This window comes from Falco peregrinus, chromosome 1 (assembly GCF_023634155.1).
Source record: "Falco peregrinus isolate bFalPer1 chromosome 1, bFalPer1.pri, whole genome shotgun sequence".
NCBI classification, from domain to species: Eukaryota; Metazoa; Chordata; class Aves; order Falconiformes; family Falconidae; genus Falco; species Falco peregrinus.
In genome coordinates this window covers 129,611,731-129,634,550 of record NC_073721.1, presented here as the reverse complement: position 1 = coordinate 129,634,550, position 22,820 = coordinate 129,611,731, and the positions used below count along the sequence as shown (strand labels likewise).

The 22,820-nt window shown below is 42.4% G+C and overlaps 2 protein-coding genes across 20 annotated transcripts in view; both read left to right on the top strand.

Annotated features, from left to right (window-relative positions):
• ARIH1 (ariadne RBR E3 ubiquitin protein ligase 1) overlaps positions 1 to 2,820 on the top strand; it is a 61,340-nt gene extending 58,520 nt beyond the window's left edge. For all 5 annotated transcript variants that reach the window (XM_055818701.1, XM_055818697.1, XM_055818689.1 and 2 more), the window contains one exon: positions 2,050 to 2,820. In XM_055818701.1, the coding sequence (XP_055674676.1) occupies positions 2,050 to 2,134 (85 nt within the window). In that variant the 3' untranslated portion in view covers positions 2,135 to 2,820. The remainder of the gene's footprint in view (positions 1 to 2,049) is intronic.
• A 1,752-nt stretch (positions 2,821 to 4,572) lies between these two features.
• BBS4 (Bardet-Biedl syndrome 4) overlaps positions 4,573 to 22,820 on the top strand; it is a 43,977-nt gene continuing 25,729 nt past the window's right edge. The window contains exons 1-4 of one of the 15 annotated variants that reach the window (XM_055818810.1): positions 4,654 to 4,668; positions 6,783 to 6,834; positions 11,995 to 12,078; positions 12,673 to 12,737. Coding sequence is in view for 12 of the 15 variants with exons in the window: in XM_055818794.1 (XP_055674769.1) it covers positions 5,378 to 5,419; positions 6,783 to 6,834 (94 nt within the window). In the remaining 3 variants the exon portion in view is untranslated. Of the gene's footprint in view, positions 4,669 to 5,022; positions 5,044 to 5,077; positions 5,462 to 6,782; positions 6,835 to 11,768; positions 11,869 to 11,994; positions 12,079 to 12,672; positions 12,738 to 22,820 lie in introns of those variants that run through there. The other 14 variants (XM_055818814.1, XM_055818738.1, XM_055818770.1 and 11 more) reach the window with 14 other exon arrangements.

Genomic DNA, 22,820 nt, shown 5'->3' with positions numbered 1-22,820 from the left:
TTGGGGAGTGGAGTTAGCTGTTTAGTTCTGGGGGGCCTGTGGCCCATTCTGCTGGTCTGGTAGCATGGCTGGAGCTGGACAAGACTTAACCAGACCTTTGCTTTTGAGGCATTTTGTAACTTGCCAACTTACTTAATGGTAGCCTTGAAGGGTATCTTGGGTCAAGCTGCTTGTTCACTTAAGTCCTTTGAAACTGGATGCTCTTCTAGGGATGGTAACAGCTATCCAGAAGAAATTAAAACCTAATATAGCCTGAATTGCCTGAGAACATAGTATCCCAAACCTGCCTTCATGTTTCTGGGAAGAAAGTATGCATCTGTCAAGCCCGTGCAGGTCCCTAATTAACTAGTTCAGTCATGTCTTAATTATGTCCTGCACGGTGCTCTTTGTGTGCTGGTGTTACAGTGTACTGATGCAAGACCAGGACCAAAGATGTTACTGAGGTGGGTTTAAAGAGCTCTGGGAAATTGCATGAACTGACTTCCTAGCTAATTTGGTTTCAGGTGTTTCAATCTCTTAGCTTGCAAAGACATTTCTGGAAAACAGGATTAAACCCCCACCACCAGCAGCAAAATAACTGAAGTTGGGAAAGCAGAAGCTATGCATGTTTGCTTTCATGTGCTTCAGAAAATCAATGGGACTTTGTGTATGATGATTTCTGTTGCAACAGCTGATAGCAATGAGAAGAGCCAGAAGAGTGTTATTCAGATAAGTCTGTTGGTCTGATGCTGCTACCATTCAGTATCTTACAAGGGCTGCAGGTTAAGATGAGGAATTTCTGCCTACCTGTTAGCATGCGTTGCAATCAAGGATAGCTTTCTGCTAGGGGCACCTGCTGGGAGACTCCTCCTGTGCACCTCGCTTTAGTGAGCAGAGAGATACTCAGCCACTACTGAACAAGCCGGGTTCCCAGCTGCTGGAGCCCCTCGGATGCTCTCCTGACTGGTGCGTGTGCCCAGAAACTGTACCACACAATTCCCAGCAGGAACTGGTAACTTGGTGGTTGGCTCCTGGGTGCCAGTTTCTCACATTACAGCACATCACTTGGGGCTGAGCACTGCTGAACCATGGACACAGCTGTGCCTGGGGCTGTGGGAGCTGCTACTAAGAATTTTTTTTTATTTTTTTTTTTTATTTTTTTTTTTTTTGTCCCCTGCATGCCTAAAGATGATGTAGACTTCAGCATCACCACTGGAAGGGCTTTAGTGCAGAATGCCTGCTGCTTGCTTATAATTTGCTCTGGGAACCTGAATACTTGAAGTGCTTCTCTGCTTTTTATCTTTTTATTTGGCTGATGCACCCAAAATGAACATGGCATCTTTTGATATGTTCTTATGATAGCACTTTTCCTCAGTATCATTGATCCTGGTAGGACTGTACCTAACCCTGGGATCAGTTAGATTTGCAGCTTTGTCTGTTTAAGTGAGCATAGGTAGGAAGATCCTGCCAGGCTTAGTGCCCCTCTGAGACTCAGGAGTCACGGTGAGGTAAAACTTGCACTCCAAGCCGGACCAGTAACCCTTTTTGTAGCCAGCTTGACTGCTTCCATCTCCACTGGGATTCTGGAGGGGAATAGAAGTGGGTCAGTGCTCCTTCCAGAGGTTCTGCCCAGCCAGCTCCTGGCTTTTTGTTGTCCTGATATGACTCATAGGCACCAGCCCTTGTTTGAGGAGAGCTTTGTCCCATTTTGGGTGTCACTGCTAACCTATGCTCTGGCTTCTGCATGTTGTGGCCACTGCTGCTTCCTTGTTCAGTATTTCCTAGCTGTAGGGGCTTTGGGGATACTTTTGCATGGGAAACTTAAATTTGCATGGTGTTTGGTTTTTTTGGGGTTTTTTTTGGGTTTTTTTTCAGCCACAGACCTGGTGCTGAGTGACTGGAGTAGTTGAAGTCTTAATTAGCGCTGTTAATGGGCTACAAATACTAAGTCCCTTCTCAGGGGATCTCTTCTTTTGGAAGTGGGGCTTAATGTAGGTTTGCATTACACAATGCTGGGAGTGGGCCATGGTGTCTAACCTGCCTTCTCTGTGCCATTCCTCTTCGCTGCAGATACTGCGAGAGTCGACGAAGGGTTTTGTTGCAGCATGTGCATGAAGGCTACGAGAAGGACCTGTGGGAGTACATTGAGGACTGAGACTGGCCCCGCATAAAACGAACTCTGAAACCTTTACCATCTAGAGTGCTCATGCGATTCAAATAAAACACACACAAGGCGCTACGCCTGTTACACCGCTGGTCTGTAGTACCGGGATTCTGTTTTGTTAACAGAAAATTTAAGTAAATTATATTGTAATAAAAAAAGGTAGATAAACCATTGTACAACAGTATTCTAGGCGGCCAATAAGAGTGTGACAGACGCACTAAAAAAAAAAAAAAACCCTCCAACTTTAACTTGTAACGTAGCTTCATTCTCCAAGCCGACTCCTTTTTCTTTTCTATCTTTATTTTCCTGTGTGTAGTACAGATGGAATTTAAACCAGTTTCTTGACACTGCTTTTCATGTCCAAACCAGCCATTTTGATGTACTTTGGTAAGGGGGGGATGGCTCTCCTGCCCCCCTTTTCCTCTCTGCCACCCAAGTACACAGATGAATGTTGATTGGCTCATTGTAAAGATTATTCTTGGGGAGGGGAGGAGGGGGGTTACACAGCAAGGAAAAAAAAACACCTTTGTATATGACTTTTAAAACAAAAAGAGGACAACACAGTATTTTTCAAAGTTGTATATAGCGCATATGCATGGACAAAGAGCAAGCGTGGCACGTGTTTGCATAATGTTTAATTACAAAAAATATTTATTCTTTAAAAATCTTCAAGATTATGTCTATTTGCTGTGCATTTTCTTTCAGTTTGATTATCTTGTTTTGTTTTGTTTTTCCCTGGGATGGGGTGGGGGAAGCGTGTGCTGGTGTAGTGAACATGGTGGTTTTTTTTCTTTGGTGTTTTGGTTTTTTTGTTTTGTTTTTTTTTTTTTTGGAAGGCTTTTACCAGAGAATTTGGGTTTCTCCTCTTCCTGCAGTTCCTTTATGTCCACAGCCTCCATGGTTTTGTGTGTGTATCCATTGCTGGCAACGGACCCGTCCCCTTGTGCGCAGCTCATGACGCTCGGTAACCCTGTGTGCATTGTGTTGGTGACTGATGCACACTGTGATTCAGGATGCTTTGCTTTTTTTTTTTTGGTGTGTTGGTTTTTTTTGTTTTGTTTTTTTTTTCTACCCCAGACTGATAGCTGCCCAAATCCAACTCTGCTGTTCCCATCCATGCACGCAGGACACGTGCTCTGAACCCAGAGGAGGTGTGTGTGTATTTAGAGTTTTACTTCTAGTTCTGAGGCAGGAGCAGGAGGGGTATTTTGCACCACTTCTCAGACCTGTGGAAAGATTACGGCTGTGGATCTCCTCTCTTCTCTCCCCTGCTCTCCTTCATCTGTCAAATGGACCGTTCCTTGCTGTTTAAGTTTCACTTACATTATAATGAGTCATAACATTGAAAAGGAAAGATGATGGAATTGTCTTTGTGTTTGTTTTGGGCTCAATTACTGGGCATACTGTCCTGGCAAATATTTAACACTCCATCTAGTGCAGTAGAAGCTGAAATCAACAGGGTATTTTTCAGTTAAAAGGGGAAAGAACTAATAAGTTAGCTACTGAGTCCATTTTTATGATTTCTGTAACAAGCTATGTTAAAGTAAACAATTGGTGGTGGTTTTATTAAATTTACTCCTGTATAGGAATTCCTTCTGTGGTATTTTTTGCCAGGCTAGTGTCCTCAAACCTTTCTTCTGATCTGCCAGCTTCGAGGGGGGGAATAAATTTGCTGACCGGTGAATTAAGAGGCAGATTGTAGGCAGGTCTGTAATACAAAATGCCATTTCCAGTTGGCAGTCGGGTCACTTGAGCTCCCTCACTGATGTGGCACTTCCACCGACATAGCCTGGTCTCTCTCTACCTGCTTTCCCCTCCGGTTCCACCCGCGGTGCCCTGTTTGCCGCCGGCAATCACACGGGAGCCTGTGGGCACTGTGCCGGGGCGGGATGGAGGCGAGCAGCGCTGCCTCTTGCCGGTCTCTGTCTGCGGGCAGCGGCTACTTGCCCTTCCTCCTGGGCTCACAGAAGTTCCCTATCCGTGTATTTAAGCGCTGGTGGAAGCCGTGGGTCCGTGTGGGGCGCGGTGGGCTGGGCCAGCGGAGCCCGCCTATCGCGGGGGGTCACCGCGCCCCGGGGCCAGTACCGGCTGCGGGCCGGGCCCAGGTGCGGGCAGGCCCGGCCTGGGGTGCCCGCGGGCCCTGCGCTGCTGGCGGGCACGGCTGGGGCTACCTGCCCGCGTTCCTCGCCCCTGGTCTCCAGGCGCTCCCATAGGAACTGCCCCCGGTGCCAGCACGGCCGCAGCCCCCGGGAGCGGGGGAGCAGCTCCCTGCGCCGCCGGGCCGCCTCAGGCCGCGGGGGAGCCGTGCAAACCCTCCCTAATAAACTTCTGCTCCATTACTGCATTAGTCACGCCAGTGTTTCCGTGGCGAACGCGGCGGCGGATGCCCCGGGTCTTCCCGCCGCCTTCCCGTCGTGCACCGCGCCGCTCTGTGGTTGTCCCGGAAGTGCTGGGGGGGGGGGTGTCGGTGGGTAACCGTGGTAACGGCGCGCTTCTTCGCCATGGCGGAGCCGCAGGCCGCAGCGGTGAGGGGCCGCCGCCGTGAGGGGCCGCCGGTGCCTGCCCGGCCCCCGGCGGTTAGGGCGGCTTAGGGGGGGCCGGGGGGGGCTTGGGGGGCGAGGGGAGGCGGGGGGCGGCGGCGGGAGGGGCTTTTAAGAGCGAGTGTTTAACCTTTGTACGCTTGGTATTGAAAACAGAGATGGAGCGTGGTGCTGATTTGTGTTGGGGTGGTCAGTGACACGCAAGCCTCCCTCAGCGCCCCTCCCCCCCACGTTCCCCCGCGGTTCGGTGCCCCCCAGGCTTGCCCTGGTTCCCCTGCCCGGCGGGCTGTGAGCCCCTCGCTCATTTCCTACTGCTGACATGCGGAAAACAGACTTTACAATGATTAGATTGTAAAGTAGGTATGTTTATTCAGCGCTGGGCGGAACGGGGGGGGTAGTTCCACCAATATCGCGCGTGCCGTTTTAACATTTTTCAGACCTATTTATACATGTTACATTTTTTTTATCTAAAAACACACATACTATTGATTATATTCAACCTTCAGGCCATATCTCCACTGCAAAACATTGATTATAAGTAATCAGCAAACATGCTTTAACAGTAAACATATCTAAGTAACACCAAGCGACTTTTATGCAGATTCATCGTGACATATTATAACTCTTAGCAACTTAGAGGCATTATATGTGCAGTATTGGTTAAGTATGTGCTTGCTTATCAGCCTAGGATGCCATGCCAAATGCTCTTAAGGAAAATAAATGGTCTTCGAATAAGGTAAAAAAAACCCCTTGTCATGGATAAGTACCTGATTAAAAGGTGAGGAGCAGAAAGAAGGAACAAGTACTCATTTTTTGTGTGCCGGAGGGGGGTCATTAGTGAAGCGCTGCAGGGGCCTGCTTGGTGTGTCCAGAAATGGTCCGGAGAAGGGCAGCTGGGCAGGTGGTCGGGTGAGGGGAAGTAAGAGAAACTGCAGGAGAGTCATGGCAGAAACTGCAGGAGAGTCATGGCAGTGCTGGGTGATAGGGCTTAGAATTGGAATGGTGTGTACAGATTGAAAAAAAAGTTGTAAATGATAAAAAAAAATAATTATTGGGGGCTTTGTGTGGTTCCTGCTTAGGAGCAAGTGCTTGGAGTTTGGTAATTCTGTGAAAATACCATCTAAGCTTTTTACGATAGCTAGTAATAAACTTTTCACAATACTGAGTAAAATGTTAGAAATGATTAAGAAACAAAGCTGGTAAAAGCTTTTCTTTTATAAATCTTGGTTATTTCCATGTCTTGGATACTGTACTCATGTCTTGGATACTGTACTCGGGATATCTGATCCTCCCCATCTCCAATAAAAGAAGAGCAGAACCAGAAAACGTTCCAAAAAGATTACAAGGAACAAGTGTAGAGCGAATCTCCACTTTAAAAAGTAGTTTGTTAAGGAGAGGGGAGGCGACACAGTTCTGTAAAACCCTGGTGGTGTCTGGGGAAGAGGAGTGTGGAATGCCTCTTCCCCAAGAAACCGGAAGTAAAAAATAAAAATGCTTCCCTGTGTAATCATGTTTCTCTTCCGTGAGGGTTTGATTTTATATGCAAAGTAAGAAAAACGTATAAAATGCATTTATTTTCCACAGACTGTGTACTTGCTTGTCCGTGAGCTCCGGGCAATATTTGCAGGTTGAGGTTGCCTGCTGTGCGATGGGACATCGATGTACTCACGTGCCTGCAGACTCTGATGGTTCCCCAGGAATGACTTTGTTCTAAATAACTTTATAAATGTTTTATAAAAAAATGTTTTGTAATAAATTTTGTGGTGTGATCTCTAATTAGCATTTTAAGTGTTTGAGTTTTGGTTATTTACAAGGTAATGATTTCTTTGTGGAACCCTAATAAATAGCAGTGAACCTATGGAACAGAAATGTACTCTGAAAAGAGCAGGTTTGTTTAATCTACATGGCAAACAGAAACCTCTGCCTAGCTATGGTTAGGGAAGAGCAGCACTTGGCAGGGCAGAGTTTGTCTAGCAGCAGTGATGCTATTTTTACACCATTTTGGGATTTGCCAGTTGTCCTTTCCAATTATTTTCTAGAATAGATCTTCAAGAAACCTTGCCTGGTGTATTTAATACTCCTCTTCTCTGTCTTTTCAGGTTTCTTCAATGCCAGCAGCTACAGAACCTCCAAGACCCCATCCTAAAAAAGGTTTGAAGATTTGATTGTGTTTCTTGGGCATGTTGATTTTAAGATTTCTTTTATAGCGTGTGCAGCTGTCTAGTAAGAAATTAATGTCCACTGGGAAAAGACGAGACTATCTGGACTGTAAGCTGCTGAGTACAAGTACTTTTTTCTGGGGTCTGTATGATCACTAGCTCGGTGCTGTTGCTGGCTGACAGTACCCTACAGCCTGTATTGTGTATATACTTGTTGAGCTGCTAATGAGTTTGATATTCATTTATCTTGTGCAAGTGAGATCAAACCAGTCAGGTTGTAGCTGGTTTTAATTATTGCTTGTTTGTTTTGGGTTTTTTTTGTACTAAAAGTGAGAATTAATTAACTCAGCCCAAGCTGTAGTTTTGAAATCTTTGTTGAATCTTAACTGGAACAGGAACATTTGTAGTTATCAATTCAAAACGTTTGACTAAAACCTCATGTTTTGTAAGGGGTCCAGTAAAGCCTGCAGCACAATTTGATGCTGCAGCCTCTCCTTTTCCCTCTTCCCTCACTCTTTCAACGTAACTTCTCCCAGCACATGCAATGAGCATTTCCTTCTCTGTGGCATTAAGCTGTGCTCACATTCCTAGTACAGGTCTGCTCCGTGTAGAGACTTTTGCGCCTACCTAAGGTGAGTTTTGGGGTTGTTTTTGTGGATTTTTCTTTCTTAAGTTGCCCAGAGAGCCTGTTCAATTCAGGTTATAATTAAGCGTGAACTCTACAGCTTTGCTAGAACCCCAATATACTTACAGTATATTTCAGTCAGAAGCAGTCCTCCTTTTCCCTTACCTTCTATTTCAGGGAAGCACAGTTAGGGAGCACTGTACTTTGGCCGTTTTCTACTCTGATTGTGTGATGTGCCTGTCAGAGCGCACTTCAGGAGGAAATCTTCGTATTTCTAAATTCTTTGTGATGGAGACTGCCTTGGTGATAATGCTGGCATTAAAAAGGAGCTTGTTTGGCAGCTGGGTACTGTCATAGTTTCTGCCTAAAAATTAAGTTCTTCGTTTTGCACATAGACGCTGGGAGGCTGGAAAAGCCACTTTGCTTTTGTTTTGGGGAGGTCAGGCTAACATCATGCAGTTCCAATTCCTGGTAGCAGAGTTCCAGCACATGAGCAGAATGTGGCTGTTCTGGAGACAGTGCTTGAAGTTTCAGTAGACCTACAGCTGTTGGCTGGCACAAGCCCAAGCCTCTTATATATGGTGCTTAGAGCTGAGAGGAAAAGATTGCTACTGCTTCAGGCCTGCATGCAAGTTAAAATAAAACCAAAATTTACTTTTATCTTGGCTGTCAACTCTTTTAGAGCAAGAATTGCTGTTACTTTGAACCAATTAGCATGGCTTCTGCAGAGGCACCGATCCACTCCTTAGCGAGATGGTTTGTCTCCATCCTGTTCTATAAAGATTATGGCTCTGGTTTCCTCATCCTCAGTAACCCCCACCTTGTTCTGCCTCATTGTGCAAGTCCTACCTATGATATTTGCGCTGACCATGTGGGTTGGGAGGCTGTGTCTTCTATCTGGTTTTACAGGACAGTGTATACTTGCAGTTCTCTAAATAAAATATCTGTAGAGGGATCAGGCTGATGGTGTTTTTCAAGAGATGGACTATCACTCCAGTGCTCTGTCCTGGCAGGCTGAGGTCTATTAAATCAACTCTGCATAATTCACGAGCAGATGGAATGGCTGAAAAAAGAAAGATGGGGATATCAGCCTTTCAAACAAGCTGTGGAGGCGTGCTGGATAGAAGCCGTTGTGCCTCTGTCGGCTTGCTTGTTAAACTGTCCGACAAGTGCCTTCCTGCTTTTAAGTGTGTGTATTTTAATATTGATTGTTTGGGAGAATCAACTGTGGCAGTTGCAACTTTCTTAATGGGACTGCTTCTCCAGATCTTGCCTGCTGTTGATAAAGGGCTGCTTGTTTGTGGCTGCTGTACTCAGCATTTTGCACTAACAGCCCTGAAACAGAGCTGGACGCGTCTTTAAAAAGGGCCACCAATGCTCCTTCAGGTTTTAAGGGTGCAGGTTGGAGGCTGGGCAAAGGCTGTGCAAAAGAAGTGGTCTGTCTCCATCACCAGCCAATGTTCCCTCCATCTCCTTCATTTGGCATTGGTGTGTGCGCAGCTGCATGCCAGAGGGGAGAAAGTAGTAAATGAAATCCAGTTATTCGTGGCTCTGGATCTCCTTTTTATACGGATATGACCCTATTAACTATGGTTAAGAAAAAAAATAATTTAGCCTTTGACACTTGCAATTCTGGTTTCTGTTTCTTAAGGTAAACTGAGGCATCTCCAGTACCTGGCACACCTTGGGTTGTTCTGAAATAAAATGCCTTGGAAGCCTTTGTGCTTTGCCATTTAATATTTGACTGTGTTCCCTTAAGTGCAGTGGGCAAAAGCTGATTTGAGCTGCCTGATCGTTAATCTCTAGGAAATGAGGGCAGCATAAAGATTTGTAATAGGGAGTGATATAACAGCATCCTTTGTGTGTGGGTGTGATGCTGGGGGTACATAAGAGAGGAGGGGAGAGAAAGAAGGTGATGTTGTATATGCTTTTGTGGAGTTTGGCAGGAAAGAATAGCATCTTTTTCCCATGACAGGGTTGTGGTTTTTTTTAAAATAGGGTTTTCATAGAACATCTTAATGAAGTATTTCATCCTACTCAGATTGGCTGAGGAGAATTATGATGAACTTTAAGTATCCAGGCAAATCTACAGCAATTCTGTCTGAATAGAAGAGCGCTGATTTTAAACTGACATTTTTAAACACTGAATGGTAACTTTCTGTTGCTGTAATTTGCATTTTTATATTTGCATTGTATTTTCAAGTAGGATGCAAGAGAGATACTGAAACCAACATTAATGCAAGCAGGTCTGAGAAATACAGAGACCATGTGGTGTAATATGGTCTCCTGTGAGCCATTTGGTGCGGATAAAATCTGTGCCCGAATAAAGCATGTATTGCAGTAACTAAACAATGTTGCTGTGCCCAAATGTAGTAGAGTGTGACCAAGTCGTTGCTGAAGCCCTAACTTTAATCGTTGCAGTGCCTGAATTCAGATTGTAACAGCTTGCCTGTGTTTGTACTGGGGAGGAGTAAGGTATTAAACTTCTGTTTCTGAGAATGTGATCTCAAATTTGCAAAAAATCATTTGAATCACAAAATACATGTGAGTTTCATTGCTTAACCAGAAGGAACACTAGAAGACTGTTTTCAGTCAGACCTGTGATGCAGATGAGAATATGTTGGATACTGTTGAACTGTGCAACCTGAGAGTCGAATGGCTTCCCCTCACTGTTGCGTTGCTTTCCTCCCGTGGATGCTCCTTGGATCCTGTCTGTGAGACAAGAAAAAATGGAAACCTAGAACCAGCATTTAGCAACCTGATTTTATGGCTCTTAAACAATAACTTCAAGTTAAGAGGCAGAATTTGCTCTTGAATTAGCTGCTATCAGGGCTCATCCATCATGTGGCTTTTAGGTTGTGAAAGCCCAGAAGGTTGGGATTTAAGAGTGTCTGTCTTGCAGGCCAGTCAGCCCAAAAGGAAGACGACGAGCATTCAACAAGCGTATAAGGGGTCTGGAGCAGATGTGGTGGTGATGGGGAAAAGCGTTGTACGCAGCGATCGGGCTAGAAGTCTCTACATCTAGCAATCTAAATTAAAGGGATCGGTGCAGAGCAAACCCCTCAGAGTATCTTGTAGCTGCACTTGGTGACAATCATTACTCAGCAGTTGACACCTTAGTAGCTAAAACCATTCATTATTTCGTCCTTTACCCCCTGTGGGGAGAGCTGCTTTGAAAATCAATTCTCTTTGTTGCTTCAACAAGATCCATAACTCTTGCTGTGTTGATATTTTGTCCCCAAGCAATTGGTGGTAGAATAAAGGGAGCTCTGTTCCTTGAAGCAGTGTAGACTTAATACCAGCCTGCTGAGATGGAGTTTTAATCTCCCTGTTGCATTTTAAATTAATCAGATATTTTCCTAAATGCTTTACTGGTTTTGAATTGAGATAGGCTGCCTCCCATCTTTCGACTTCCCTTTTGCCATACAGGTAAATCAAGTAATTTTGTACATGATAATACTGTAGCAGAGAAACGTTCTTTTTTTATTTTTATGGAATATAACTGGAATTTATTTCCCTTTATTGTGTAAAAAATTCTTAGAAAGGAAATTCTGGGCTCGTGTTAGTCTAATAACAGTTCAGAGGTTAATGGAACAATTTTAAATGCATTTGGATTTCACACAAATATTGATGTCAGATTTTCTGAGGTACAGTGATGGCTTTTTAATAACAGGGTAGAATTCTAAATATGTATATACTGTAATAAATGCATTGAGGCAAAATAAAGTAGATTTCACTTGAGTCATAGGGAAGAACTTGGGCTAGAAATCCATTAGACTGAGGAAGGAGAATTCTGAAATTGTTAGCAAACACCTCTGTTTACCAAAGGAAGGGTCAGGTAGATAATTTTCAAAGCAAAAATCTTTTCCTTGTGAATTGTAAAAGTACTGGCAGGGATTAAGTGTTCTCCCTAGTCCTGGGCATTGGGATCTTTTTTGGATGCTTTGTACGTATGTTTTTTCTAGAGTTTGACGCAAGGAATTCTGCCTTGGATTAACTGTGACCTTTGGCAAAGCACTTTCTTTGACTTTTGTTTTGTTCCATTTATCAACCATAAGGTTGGTCTAATATTTGATGACAGTTTTTGGATGCTGCAGGCTTTCAGTTAACAAAACATTTGGAGATGTGAAGTGAAAAATACTGTATAAATGGATATATTGCAATGCGCTACTTGACCTGTTTGAGTGCTGCGAAAGACAGTACTGAAGGTTGCAGGCAAGACATACGGGAGAAACTTTATAGGGAGAAATTTTAACATACCCAGTGGCCAAGCCTGCCTGTTTTAACATTTTAACATGTGCATTTTAACACGCTCAATGCTTCGCATAGAGCACTTCCGCAAAGTAAACCAGGTGTCTGGACGTTTCAAGGCTTGTGAGTCTTCATCTTATTTTTTTTCAGGTAAGTTCCACTTCTGTCTTCTATAAATATGAGCATAACTAGCAAAAATGTCTTGTAAGGCCATTGTGAGTCATTGAAAAGGAGGAAATTAAGTTCTCTCTGCTTTTATTGCATTCTCCATTTCAGAGACAAGTGAATTACTGACCCAAGATTAAAACAGCTGATGAAGTAGGTTTATCAGCAATAAACACACAAGTGCTCGGTCCCTTTGTAAGTAATAGAAATGTTTGATTAGATTTGGCTATTGCAGAGAAATTAAATAATAGAAATAGGGAAGTGCATAATGTAAATGTGTGTTTTAGAGCTGCGATTGTATCCTGTTCTTAAACTCCGCGGTACTGAGGGTGTTCTTTGTGGCTCAAAGTTACCACACTTTTACCACACAGAAACCTGGATTTTGGATAGATGATGACAACATGGTGTTTTACATCTTACCAGGGTAGTTTCTTTTGTTTAATTGCATTTTGAAATATTCTCAAGTAGTGTGCGTTATTCTTGTTCAGCTAAATCCCATGTCAGTATTTAGCTCAAATACTGGTAGTGCTGTCCTTTTCATGTGGGTGCTCATCCTTGAAGCCAAGGGTGTAGTCAGTGGGTTCTAATAAAAAATAATTGCACGTGCTGATTTAATGGGCAGTAAAGCTGGCTTTATCTGGTATTGACTTTGGTTAGGAAGTGCTCATGATGATAAGCAATTTCAAAATGTGACTTAGATAATAAATAACTTTCAGATTATGCTGAAGTAGATAAGTGGCTTTTGATGATCTGTCCTGTGCAAATGCATCTCACTCTCTCTCCGGGCAGCTCCTGCTCACACAGATAAACCAGTGGGGATCCCTCCTGCTCCTGCAGATTTTCCAAGGGATCCTGTAAGTATTTTAATGGCTTAAACACTCTGAAGAGCAGGAACCTTTTAGTGCCCCAAAGAGTCAATTCTGTGCACTTGCAGAGCTGATCATTTCTGAATTCCTGATACGTTTTCTTAAATCAATATAAATCCATTCTTTGAGCCAGCTTCAAAGCTGCCTTTGAACTTGTGAGAGTGAAGCTGCCTGAGAAATCCAGATAAAAACAACCCCCTTGAGTTAAATTAATTAATACTTCTGAGTGTGTCAAAAAGAAAAGATGTTAGTGGAAACGTTAGTGGTTGTGGGGGAGCAAATGCAGTTCCTGTATCTGTACATGCCAATTTGTTTCCATTTGGCCATATGCAAGCCAAGGTCTGTTGGCCCATTTGAACCTACAACCTTGCAGGAAGAAAATGGTTTCTAAATAACATAGATTAGCTGGTAATTATGTCATTGTTTTGTACAAGAGAATTTGGTATTTTCATGTGTCTGCGATAGGTGGGTTTAGTGCTGTGCGTGTTTTGTTCAGGATCTGATACAGCTGTTAATTTTGAGTGGTGAGATAAAAAAAATCGTTTTTTGGTAATTCAGTTGTGTAATATACTTCTGTTCATCCTCTTCTTCCCAGAATAACAGCCCAGTAATCCGTGCACCACAAAGAACTGATAATATTTAAGTTTGAACATGCTAGCACAGCTCTGCCCTCTTGTGTGTGTATATTAGTGTCTGTGATTATAGGAACAGCGAATCCTTTGCAGACAGCATAGCAGGTGTGTTTTTCTGTCAAGACTGGTATCACTGTAAAATTTTTAGTGCTTTTACATCAGAAGATTCATAGTTTCAGTTCTAGTTTTACGTATTTTGGCAGCTGTCAACTTCATTTCCTCTCTGTAAAGAGGAAAATCTGTATCTGCTTCTTAAGCCTGTTGCAAACTTAATTAGGCAATGAAACGTGCATAAAAGTGCCACCTCTTGTAGAAAATGAGCATAATCTTTGATAATTTGATAATTAAGATATATATTACATTGGATGAGAATCAGGAGGAGGGTGAAGTACAATAGCTCAGTGTTAGAGGATCTAACTGTACAATTGTAACGTATTACTTTAGGATCACATTTAAATCGGTAAATTTATTTTTTTGAAGTTCCTTTGAAAGTCCTTGATGCTAGGCAAACTTCTTTTTTGTTTTAAAGCAGTCAGCTTCACATTTGTCTCTTGGCATTCTGCTTACAGATAAAATGGCATCTCCTACTGTGAATTCAAAAATAATTTTATAAAAATAGTAAGTAACAAATTCAGGAAGGATGGGATTCATCTTTCTGAATTGACGTATCTCTGACATAGAACAAATCTCAGCAGATCACCTGTGCTCCGGATTTACTCAGTGGAAAGCTCATCTGATGCCATTTCTCTGACCTTTCCCAGCCACTACCTCAGGATGGAGTGAATCACTCCCCAAGGATACGTATTCCTCTCCTTTACCTTAATGATGGCCCAAGGCAAATAACTTAAGATGTCTTAATTTTCAGACACTTAAGTGAAAGGAGGTGCATCCTACTCAAGAATGTCAGAATTAACGTTGTCTGTGCAACTTGAATTCAAGCCTTTGAGTCTTTAGTGATGTAATTACAGGTTGGCTTTAGCCCAACTCTCCAGCATCATCATCTGTGGCACAGGAATGACGGGACTCACTGGAAAAGGAACAGCTCACTGAGGGCTTTTTAAAGAAAAGGTATCTCGATTATTCAGTGTATATCCAGTTGTCATGTTTATCTTCAGCTATAAAATCCCATAGATAAATTCCCGGATGCTGCAAGGTTCTTCTGTGTTGTAGTCAAACTGTCCATTATACACCGAAGTCTCTTAAGAGGGCAGTGCTTGCTTGTCAGGAAGACATTTTGGGTTCTGCAGTGCTCAGGACCTTGCTTTTTCGGAGTTACTGAGCATGTATACTGCAACACTTCCATGGTTGGAGCACGGCAGCTGCCCATCCTGCTTGCTTGAGTGAGCACTGGCTGGGAGATACTGGCTGTTGTGTCTTTCAAGCTGTACAGCCAAAAACGATGGATGGACATGCAGCGGTTGCCTTCAGGGAGCCTGGTTACTTGATTTTTCTAGCTTTATAATAGAAATCGAAGTGAGGTTTCTTGTCTCTTGAGCAGCTTTACTGCATCTTAACAAAGAGTCTGTTCACTCACTCCTTCCAGAGTATGTCCCCTTTGCCACAGACATTTTAAGCTCCATAACAGGCACTGCACAAGCCCTGAGATTCAGTCACTGTTTTATTCATATTTCTCAACAACTTCATTCACTGTCTGACCTTGATTCATTTTTATATTGATCATCATTAGAAGGAGGCAGGGCACCTGGTGAAAACACTGGTGTGTTCCTGTAATTGTAGATATGCTTGTGTAATTAAAGATTTTATCCTGAAGACTTTTGTGCAGCAGGGAAGAGTGAAGGCTGCACAGGCAAATATTCATCCTGGAACAGACATCTGACCTGGAAGACTTCATCCTGAGACAAGAAGTCTGGAAGAAGTTTGTGCATTCAAAACATAGGGTTTGTAGTAGGGAGTGCTGAACTGTTTGCAAGACCAGCTTCTGTATTTTATATATATACATACATATATTCTTCTAATATAATATGCTTCTAATGTAATATTCTTCTTTGGCAGTGTATAAAACGACGGCAGGTTCTAGGTGTTACTCCCTGGTAGTGGGAAGTTTCAAAGACTGTTGGGGCTGGATTGTGGCCCTCTCCCTGTTAGAATTTTATTTTGCTTTTGAAGAGGAAAGCTTTTCTTTACAAATGCCTTATAATGATTTTAGTTTCAATTTCTGTATAAAATACCTCACGTTTGTGAGACAGAAAAAGACTAAGCATAAGAATTTAAGCCAAAGGAAGGATTAAACTGGAAATCCCAAAACTACTGTGCTCCTGATACTGGAATTAACGAGAAGCTGGTTACACAGGTTATTTTGGGAATGCCTGCAGCCAGTGTTGCTTCATTTGCAGGGGAAATGTCTTCCATCCCTGCTTTGCTGTGGGAGGAGACAGTGAGTAGTCACCAGTTAATACCACAGACCTCCCGTGCTATTTATGAGCCATGTAATTCAGAAGCCCTCTGGGATGGTGCAGTCTGCATCCCCTTATTTAGGAGCAGCATTGGCAAACAGACACGTGGAGGGAGCTCCGTCTCCTTCTTGCCTACAAGAGCATAAGACATCAAGCAGGAAAAAAATTGTTTAAACGGAGAAGATAACAGTTGGGGTGCTATGCCGGGGGCTGGATCCTTGAGTGTCTCCAAGCGTAGTGTCTGCATCCTCAGGGACTTGAGAACTGTTGCGCGAATCAGCCTATTTTTTTCTAGATTAGCATGCGTTTAAAAGCAAAAATAGCAAAAGCTCTTTCAGATCCTTGTTTTTCTTCTGTTCAGAGCGTGTATCTCAGCAGCAAGCACTGATGGTCAAAATTAGCTCTTGCAGAGGAAACAGACTTTCAGATTTGATTTTTTTTAAGCAAATAAGATCATACTTTTTCAAATCCCTTTCTAAAGTACTCATTTGTTACTAAATTGCACCCCAGTGTTATTTGATTCAGATTTTAGACTTGAATCAAGTAATATTAAGCTCGAATCAAATTTTATATAGGAATGATGAGGCTAATGTACTAATGTGTGTAATTCCCCCTCTCTCATTGAATGTCGTCAGGACTGCAGAGTGGTACCTCACCAGCCTGGTGCTGCTAACGGAGATTTCCCAGTGACCAGAGTGGTTCTGCTGCTGGGAACCTCGCTGTGGTGTTGGGAGGTCCAGGGACATCACAAGTGTCTATCTATTTACAGATTGTCCTGCTTTGCCTTACGGTTAAACTTAAGCAGCACATACTAAAGACATTTATACTGAGTAACCAGTATAGATATTTGCCCTCTAAATAAAAATATTTTTATTTGGGGTAACTCAGAACTTTGAATGTCTTTAATCAGAAAAACCACTGAACTCTGAGCTAGAAACTCTTTAAGATTTATGCAGTGTAAACTAACAACGGAAAATGTCCCTTTTTTTTCTTCGCCCTAGTGTATAAATGGGCTTTAAGATCCAGTTCTCTGCTCTCCCATACAGCTTTGGCTGATGTTCCTGCAGGGGGAGGTGTAGAGTCAGAAATGTTGCTTTTTTGTTTAAACCTGCTGCTGTTTTTCAGCCTCCTTCCAGTTTTCTCTGCGTATTGTGAAGCTATTAATACACGATAGTAAGATCACAGCTATGAATTATGGCTTTCTTGCCAGCACCGGAGTTGTGTATGATGAGTTTTATTAACCCCAGCTGACTGTAAATAAAGAGGAACCATACGGGTTTATTGTTTGATTTAAAGGTGTTCCAGCAGCAATTTGCAAAAGAGAAAACAGGGGAAGGGGATTAAACAGGGAGAATGGCTACAGCAGAAGGTTCTTTCCTTTTTTTCTTGTTTTATATCCATTTTACAGGTATTTGTGTACACAAACACCTGTATTCTCACATGATAAGTGAAATACAGCATACACATCCTCCTCTGGGTGGTGGTTTTTGGAGTTATTCTTCATCATTACTGAATTTTGAATACATTATGCCTCCATTTTCAAACTCCAAGGGTGGATCTGGGCATACGAAGACCAATGTTCCTCTACTAGTTCTCTTTCAAAGCTATAATCTATTTCCTATTGCTATAGTCTCAATAAAAGTCTTTGAGTGTCTGAGTAAGAAAGAGGTTTTCTTGTTAAATTTGTCTGTGCATCAACCTAGCGAGGAATTTGTAGGATGCTGCTCTGATATCAAGCCAGTCTGTTCTTTTTAAATCTAAACCCCTTGATATTAGAGCTTAGAAATACTTTCTGTTGTTCATACTTTTATTTTGGAAAGTGCAATTCACTGGCAGTGGTACGTTGTTTTGTAGCAGCTTGTGCCTTACTATTTTGATATTCTTTTTGTTTAGATGATAGTCATTACTTCTCTGTCACTGATTTTACAAACAGTAGCGTAATTCCTCGCACTGGCAGCTTGTGAAGCTCAAGGCAAAAAGGAGATGTGCACAGCTGGTTTCATCCTTGCTTTTCCCTCCCTATTAGTGTTTATTTAACATGGCTGTGAAAGCACCAAGCTTCATTTTGGAGGGTAACCACAGCTATGCCTGACAGTAAACCTTACCCAAGCTTTGCAAGTGGGAGTAATTGTAACCTGGCAATGTCAGGAAATGTGTCCAGGAGGCTGAGTGTGGGGAATTGAGGGGTGGGGTGGATGTTAGTCCTGAAAGACTTCCATGTGTTGCCTCTCAGATTTGGACGCTCTCCTGCAGTGGCAAGTGAATTGTCTTTAGGCTGTTGTGCGCTAGCTGTTAAGCCGATGACCGGAATTACTTTAAAATGGAAAATGGATCACAAATTGAAAAGATCAATTCTGCTTCTGTGCGTTAGAGCAAGCCTTGCCTGATGATGGGAGATGATAACCTTGCTCCCTTGTGGCTTCGGCGCAGCAAAGCTTCCTGCTTTGATTTCTTCAGAGCAGTGTGCACTTCACCAATTCTTCTTTGGTGCAGCTCTCTTAATAGCAAAATGGTATGACAGAGACTTGAGTCCTTGCCTCTGTGTTTGTTAATTTTGAAAATACCCATGTGCTTGAATGCTGTTTTACAACATGCGATTTTAAATTAGAATTTGGAGATGGACAGTTGAGTCAGGATCCAAATTAGGCCTTTTAGATAATCTTAGTCATGTACGTGGTACCCACCACAGTGGATCCAGACTATGGCTTGTGAGGCTACTGCAGAATGAAATAAATTAAAAGTACTTTCATTTAATTACTTTTCTGAACATTTTCTGTCCTCTCCCTGTGCTGTATGTTATATGTGGTTTAGAGTATTATGGATTTTGGTCTGGTCACAGGTTGTTCTTTGTGTTTTCTTGAGTCTTTTGCTTCTCTGCTTTTCTTTCAGGCTCTTCTTGCTGCTCTTCCTCAGTTTGCTGCAGGTTGGGTTGCAAAGCTGGAGGGATGGGGAGTGAACTGGGACTCAGACTCTTTCTTATAAGCCAGAGTGGATGAAGGGCTGCATTCTGATCTGTTGGAGGGGGTTTTGTTCTGTTTTTTTTTTGTTTTGTTTGGTTTGGTTTGGTTGGTTGGTTGGTTGTTGTTTTCTGATGAGACTAAAATGTGTTCTTGAGCTCCTTCTCAGAGAGCCATAGCAGATCTGTGCTTTTCACAGGAAAGGTGCTAGAGTTTTCCAGGCAGCTGACAGTTTGCATGCTGAAGAAAACAAGGTGAAAGGCTGCATGATGGCTACAGTTGTGCAGTTATGTTGAAATCCACTTTACTTTGGCTGTGCCCACAACAAAAGTGGTCTCTTTGCACCTGGCAATTTCTTGAAGAATACGGCTGGTGCTTTAGCAATCATTTCCCCCTGTGAAATCTGATAGGAGCCTTCTGGGGCTTTTTTCCCCTCCTCTGTCTTTGCAGCAATTTCAAAACCCTTTTATTAAATGTAAAACCCACTGTTTGATAGTTTATATCTAAGCTATAATTACACAATATGAAGATGCAGGTACAAAATAATTTCCTAGGGAGGTTTACAGAAAAGGGAATAGCTCTGTTTTTTTTTTCCAGTCCTTTGAGAAAATCTTTAAGAGGCTGAATAAAGTGCAGAGTGATGATAGTGCAGTACAGATACAAACCTGATGATTTTACTCTGATTCTGTTGAGGTTTCCGCTCCAGTGGCTTCCTTAAAGGAGCGTTGTCAGAAAGAAAAATCACATTGCTGGAAGTGGGTTGTGCAATCAATCACTGGCCACCAAGAAAGTGGGGAATCAGAAGGATTCCCTTTTCAATTCAATCAAAACACACTTCAAAGAAACTGGCATGTCTCTTGGATGAGGTATTTAATCATATATTTGGTGCCTAGCTCCCTGTCACAGTTGCTTAATGAGAGTAGACTTTTGTAATCACAGAAAAGAGAGGCCAAAAGATAATTATGCAAGTTATTAACTCTTTTCTCTGTAGATACCAAGTTTCTGGATAATTGTGTTTTCTTGGACTGGCCCTTGAGCAGATTGATTTTTTGTATTTTTTTTCTCTGCTAGAATGGTATAAAGTACTGTTTTCTAACCTGTACTCCTAGCATCCCTGCAGCGCCCAGATTATTTGCGAGGGCTCTGTGAAAGGTGACAAAGAAAAGCATGTCTTCATATGATCTGCAGCAGTTACATATGAGAAACTTCTGAAGGTCCATATATTGAAGAAGGCAGAAAGTAGCAATGTAGACAGCTTGAGGAACTTGATGGATGTGCCCAGCTCCCCCCGGCGAGGCCAAATTCAGTGGCCTTTCCTTATGCAGAAACCTTCTGAGAGACCAGTTGCGGCAGTATGTGTTCCCAGCTCTAATTAGTGTGAGATTGCAAACCATTATATGCCATATGGAGTCTCCACTGTTCCCAGTCATTCTTGTACTTGAGAAGACTGAGGCGTGCTGCCAGTGCTGCTTTCTGTTCTTTTGCCCCTCGTAGCAGCCGCTGTGGCTGAATCCAGCCATACATCACTGTTCAGGCTGATGCAGCAAGAGCTGAGCGACACACATCAGCTGTGTGTGGCGATTTTTTTAAGTATTACTTTGGATATTAGGACCAGCAATGATTGACTCACATCCTTTCAGAAAGGCCCAGAATGTTTTGTGCCCTTTCTCTGGAGCTAGAGTCCCAAATAGCTGTGGATTTATATTTCCCTTTTCTTCAGAAAAATGCAGTGACCCTTTTCATCAGGACAGCCCTTATCAGCAGGGTGGGGGGGTCAAACCTCAGGGAGATAAATGCACCAGAAGTAGGTGTATCACTGCTTTCATGGAAAAACAGAAATGCAGATTAAGATGGTTGTGGGTCTGCAGAGGTATATAAATAATTGGCATTACTGTTTTCTGCATTTGAATATAGAGCCTGGCAATAATCCTTTACTTCCCACAGCCCTTTTTGGGGATCAGACCTGTTCCTGTGTCAAATTTATTAATCTTCTCACAATTTCTATGTCCTTCCTCTATTCTCAGTCCCCTGTGGGATCCACACCCAGTTCAGTTCATGGTGTTAATGTTTGATTTCTTCAGAGAAGGGGTCAAACTGTTCACATTTACTTTCTGGAATAGACTCAGGGAATGCATTGACTTTCTTCTGTGAAACTTTGTGTTTCTTTTGTATTCAGATGTAAGATTCACTTGTATCTATGAATTAATCTAGGCATATTTTTTGAAAGACATCAGAATTCTTTACCTTTTTTCAACGTGCTTGTCTTTGGGAAGAAGAAAAGAAAAAAGGAGACTAATGTCCCTTCAGTCACATTTGTTGGTATTTCCAAATGAGTTTTAGGAGCATAAAAGCTCCATGTGTTTTCCCAATTCCACATAGTTATCCTTAGCTTAGTGTATCACTGGGGGAAGCAAAACTGTTTTATTTCTGCAGATGTGAATCCCATTCACTTCTGTGTCTCACGGTGTGTTTTTGATTTCTCTGTTTTCTCTCTAGCCTGGCTCTTTTAGGTAATCCTCTGCGTTTTTACAGTCTTGGACCCAGAAGGCAGGTGGTGTCTATTTTACCTTTTTCTTTTGCAACTTGATACTCTTCTCAGCACTCACTCTGATGTTCAGCATTTTTTCCCTCCCAACCCTGTTCTCAGCAGGCGTTTCTGTAGTGTGGGAGTGGAGTATAATGTCCCTCTGGTCTTAAAAGTATGAAAAAGCTCTTGTCTTCAGGAATTAAACAACTGATCTTCCATCCATTTGCTGATGTACTGGCCTCTTAGTTTAGCCCAAAACATTTGTGTAGAGTCTAACTTAATATAGTCTTTCCCATCTCAGCTGGCAAAACACCCCAGCCGGCTAGCTTTTTTGTATATGTTAACATTTAATAGTGCTGTCTGTTTCTTTTTAACCACCCACTAAGGCGCGCACTACAGATGGTTGGATATCAGGTGGGGTACGTCTGGAGGGTCTTTTGATTAATCCCTATTTAAGATGGTTTTTATTGTGTATAATGATGCAGGATGTAATTTTAAGCTGTATTAGTAGGCACAAAATGGCAGAGTACACTTTAGTTTTGACTGTAACTGAAATCTTTATTGTTCAACAGAGTTTGCAATGTGTGCTCTTAAATGCATACTGACAAAAGTGCCCAGGTGTATCAGAGGTGTCTGGCTTGGTATTTTGTATGGATAGTGGCACCAGGAGACACTGTGCAGGAAGAGCATGTGAGTCCAGCTGCTTTCTGCAGTGCATTTCTGGCATCCCCCAGTGCTGTATTTCTTAGAAAAGAAAGTTCTGTCAAACTCTGGCACCCGTAATAACTTACACAAGGAAGTCATTACAAATCTGTTCATGAATCAGATAACCCCTCAATGGGCTTCAGAACAGCAGCCCTCCACACTGTTTATGAAAAAGTGTTTTTTTCAAACAATTTGTAGCTATTTAGGCAGCCTCTTAACTCTTTCCTTCATGGTTTCACTGTAAGAAGGATGAATGGAAAATACATAAAGTCATCAGAAATCAATTAATCTGATCTGGGAACACACATACTGAGATGCCTTTCTTACAAAGATCCAGTTATTATACAGCAGAGCAGAATTTGAGACCATTTGGATCCCTGATCTGTGCATTTCTGTAAACTTAGTTTGGATTACTTTTTTGTTTGGACTGTGATTTTTCTATTTGCTTTTAGGGTAGGTGAACCTTCTTTGTAAGGTATTTGACCTTAAATTGCTGGTGTGCATGCTTAAATCTCATGTCTAGTATAAATCTGACTGGATATTCTGGAATTTCAGGAAAAAACCCAACAATAAAACCAGAATGGCTTTACAAAATTTTTTCCTAACTTCAATAGCTGAAGAAATTCTGGTTGTTTTTAAATGCTCTCAGTGATACTGGTCTTGGTGTGAATTGTGAGGGAGAGGCTGATATGGTGGTGAGATGTGTTTGCTACTAGCCGCAGGTGCAGTCCTCGCATGATTAAAGCACAGTGTTTCTAAAAGAAAATAACGCTTCACACCAATAACCTCTCCTGGCCTGAATCAGTCCTTCCAGCTGCAGAGTTTCTTCTTTCTTA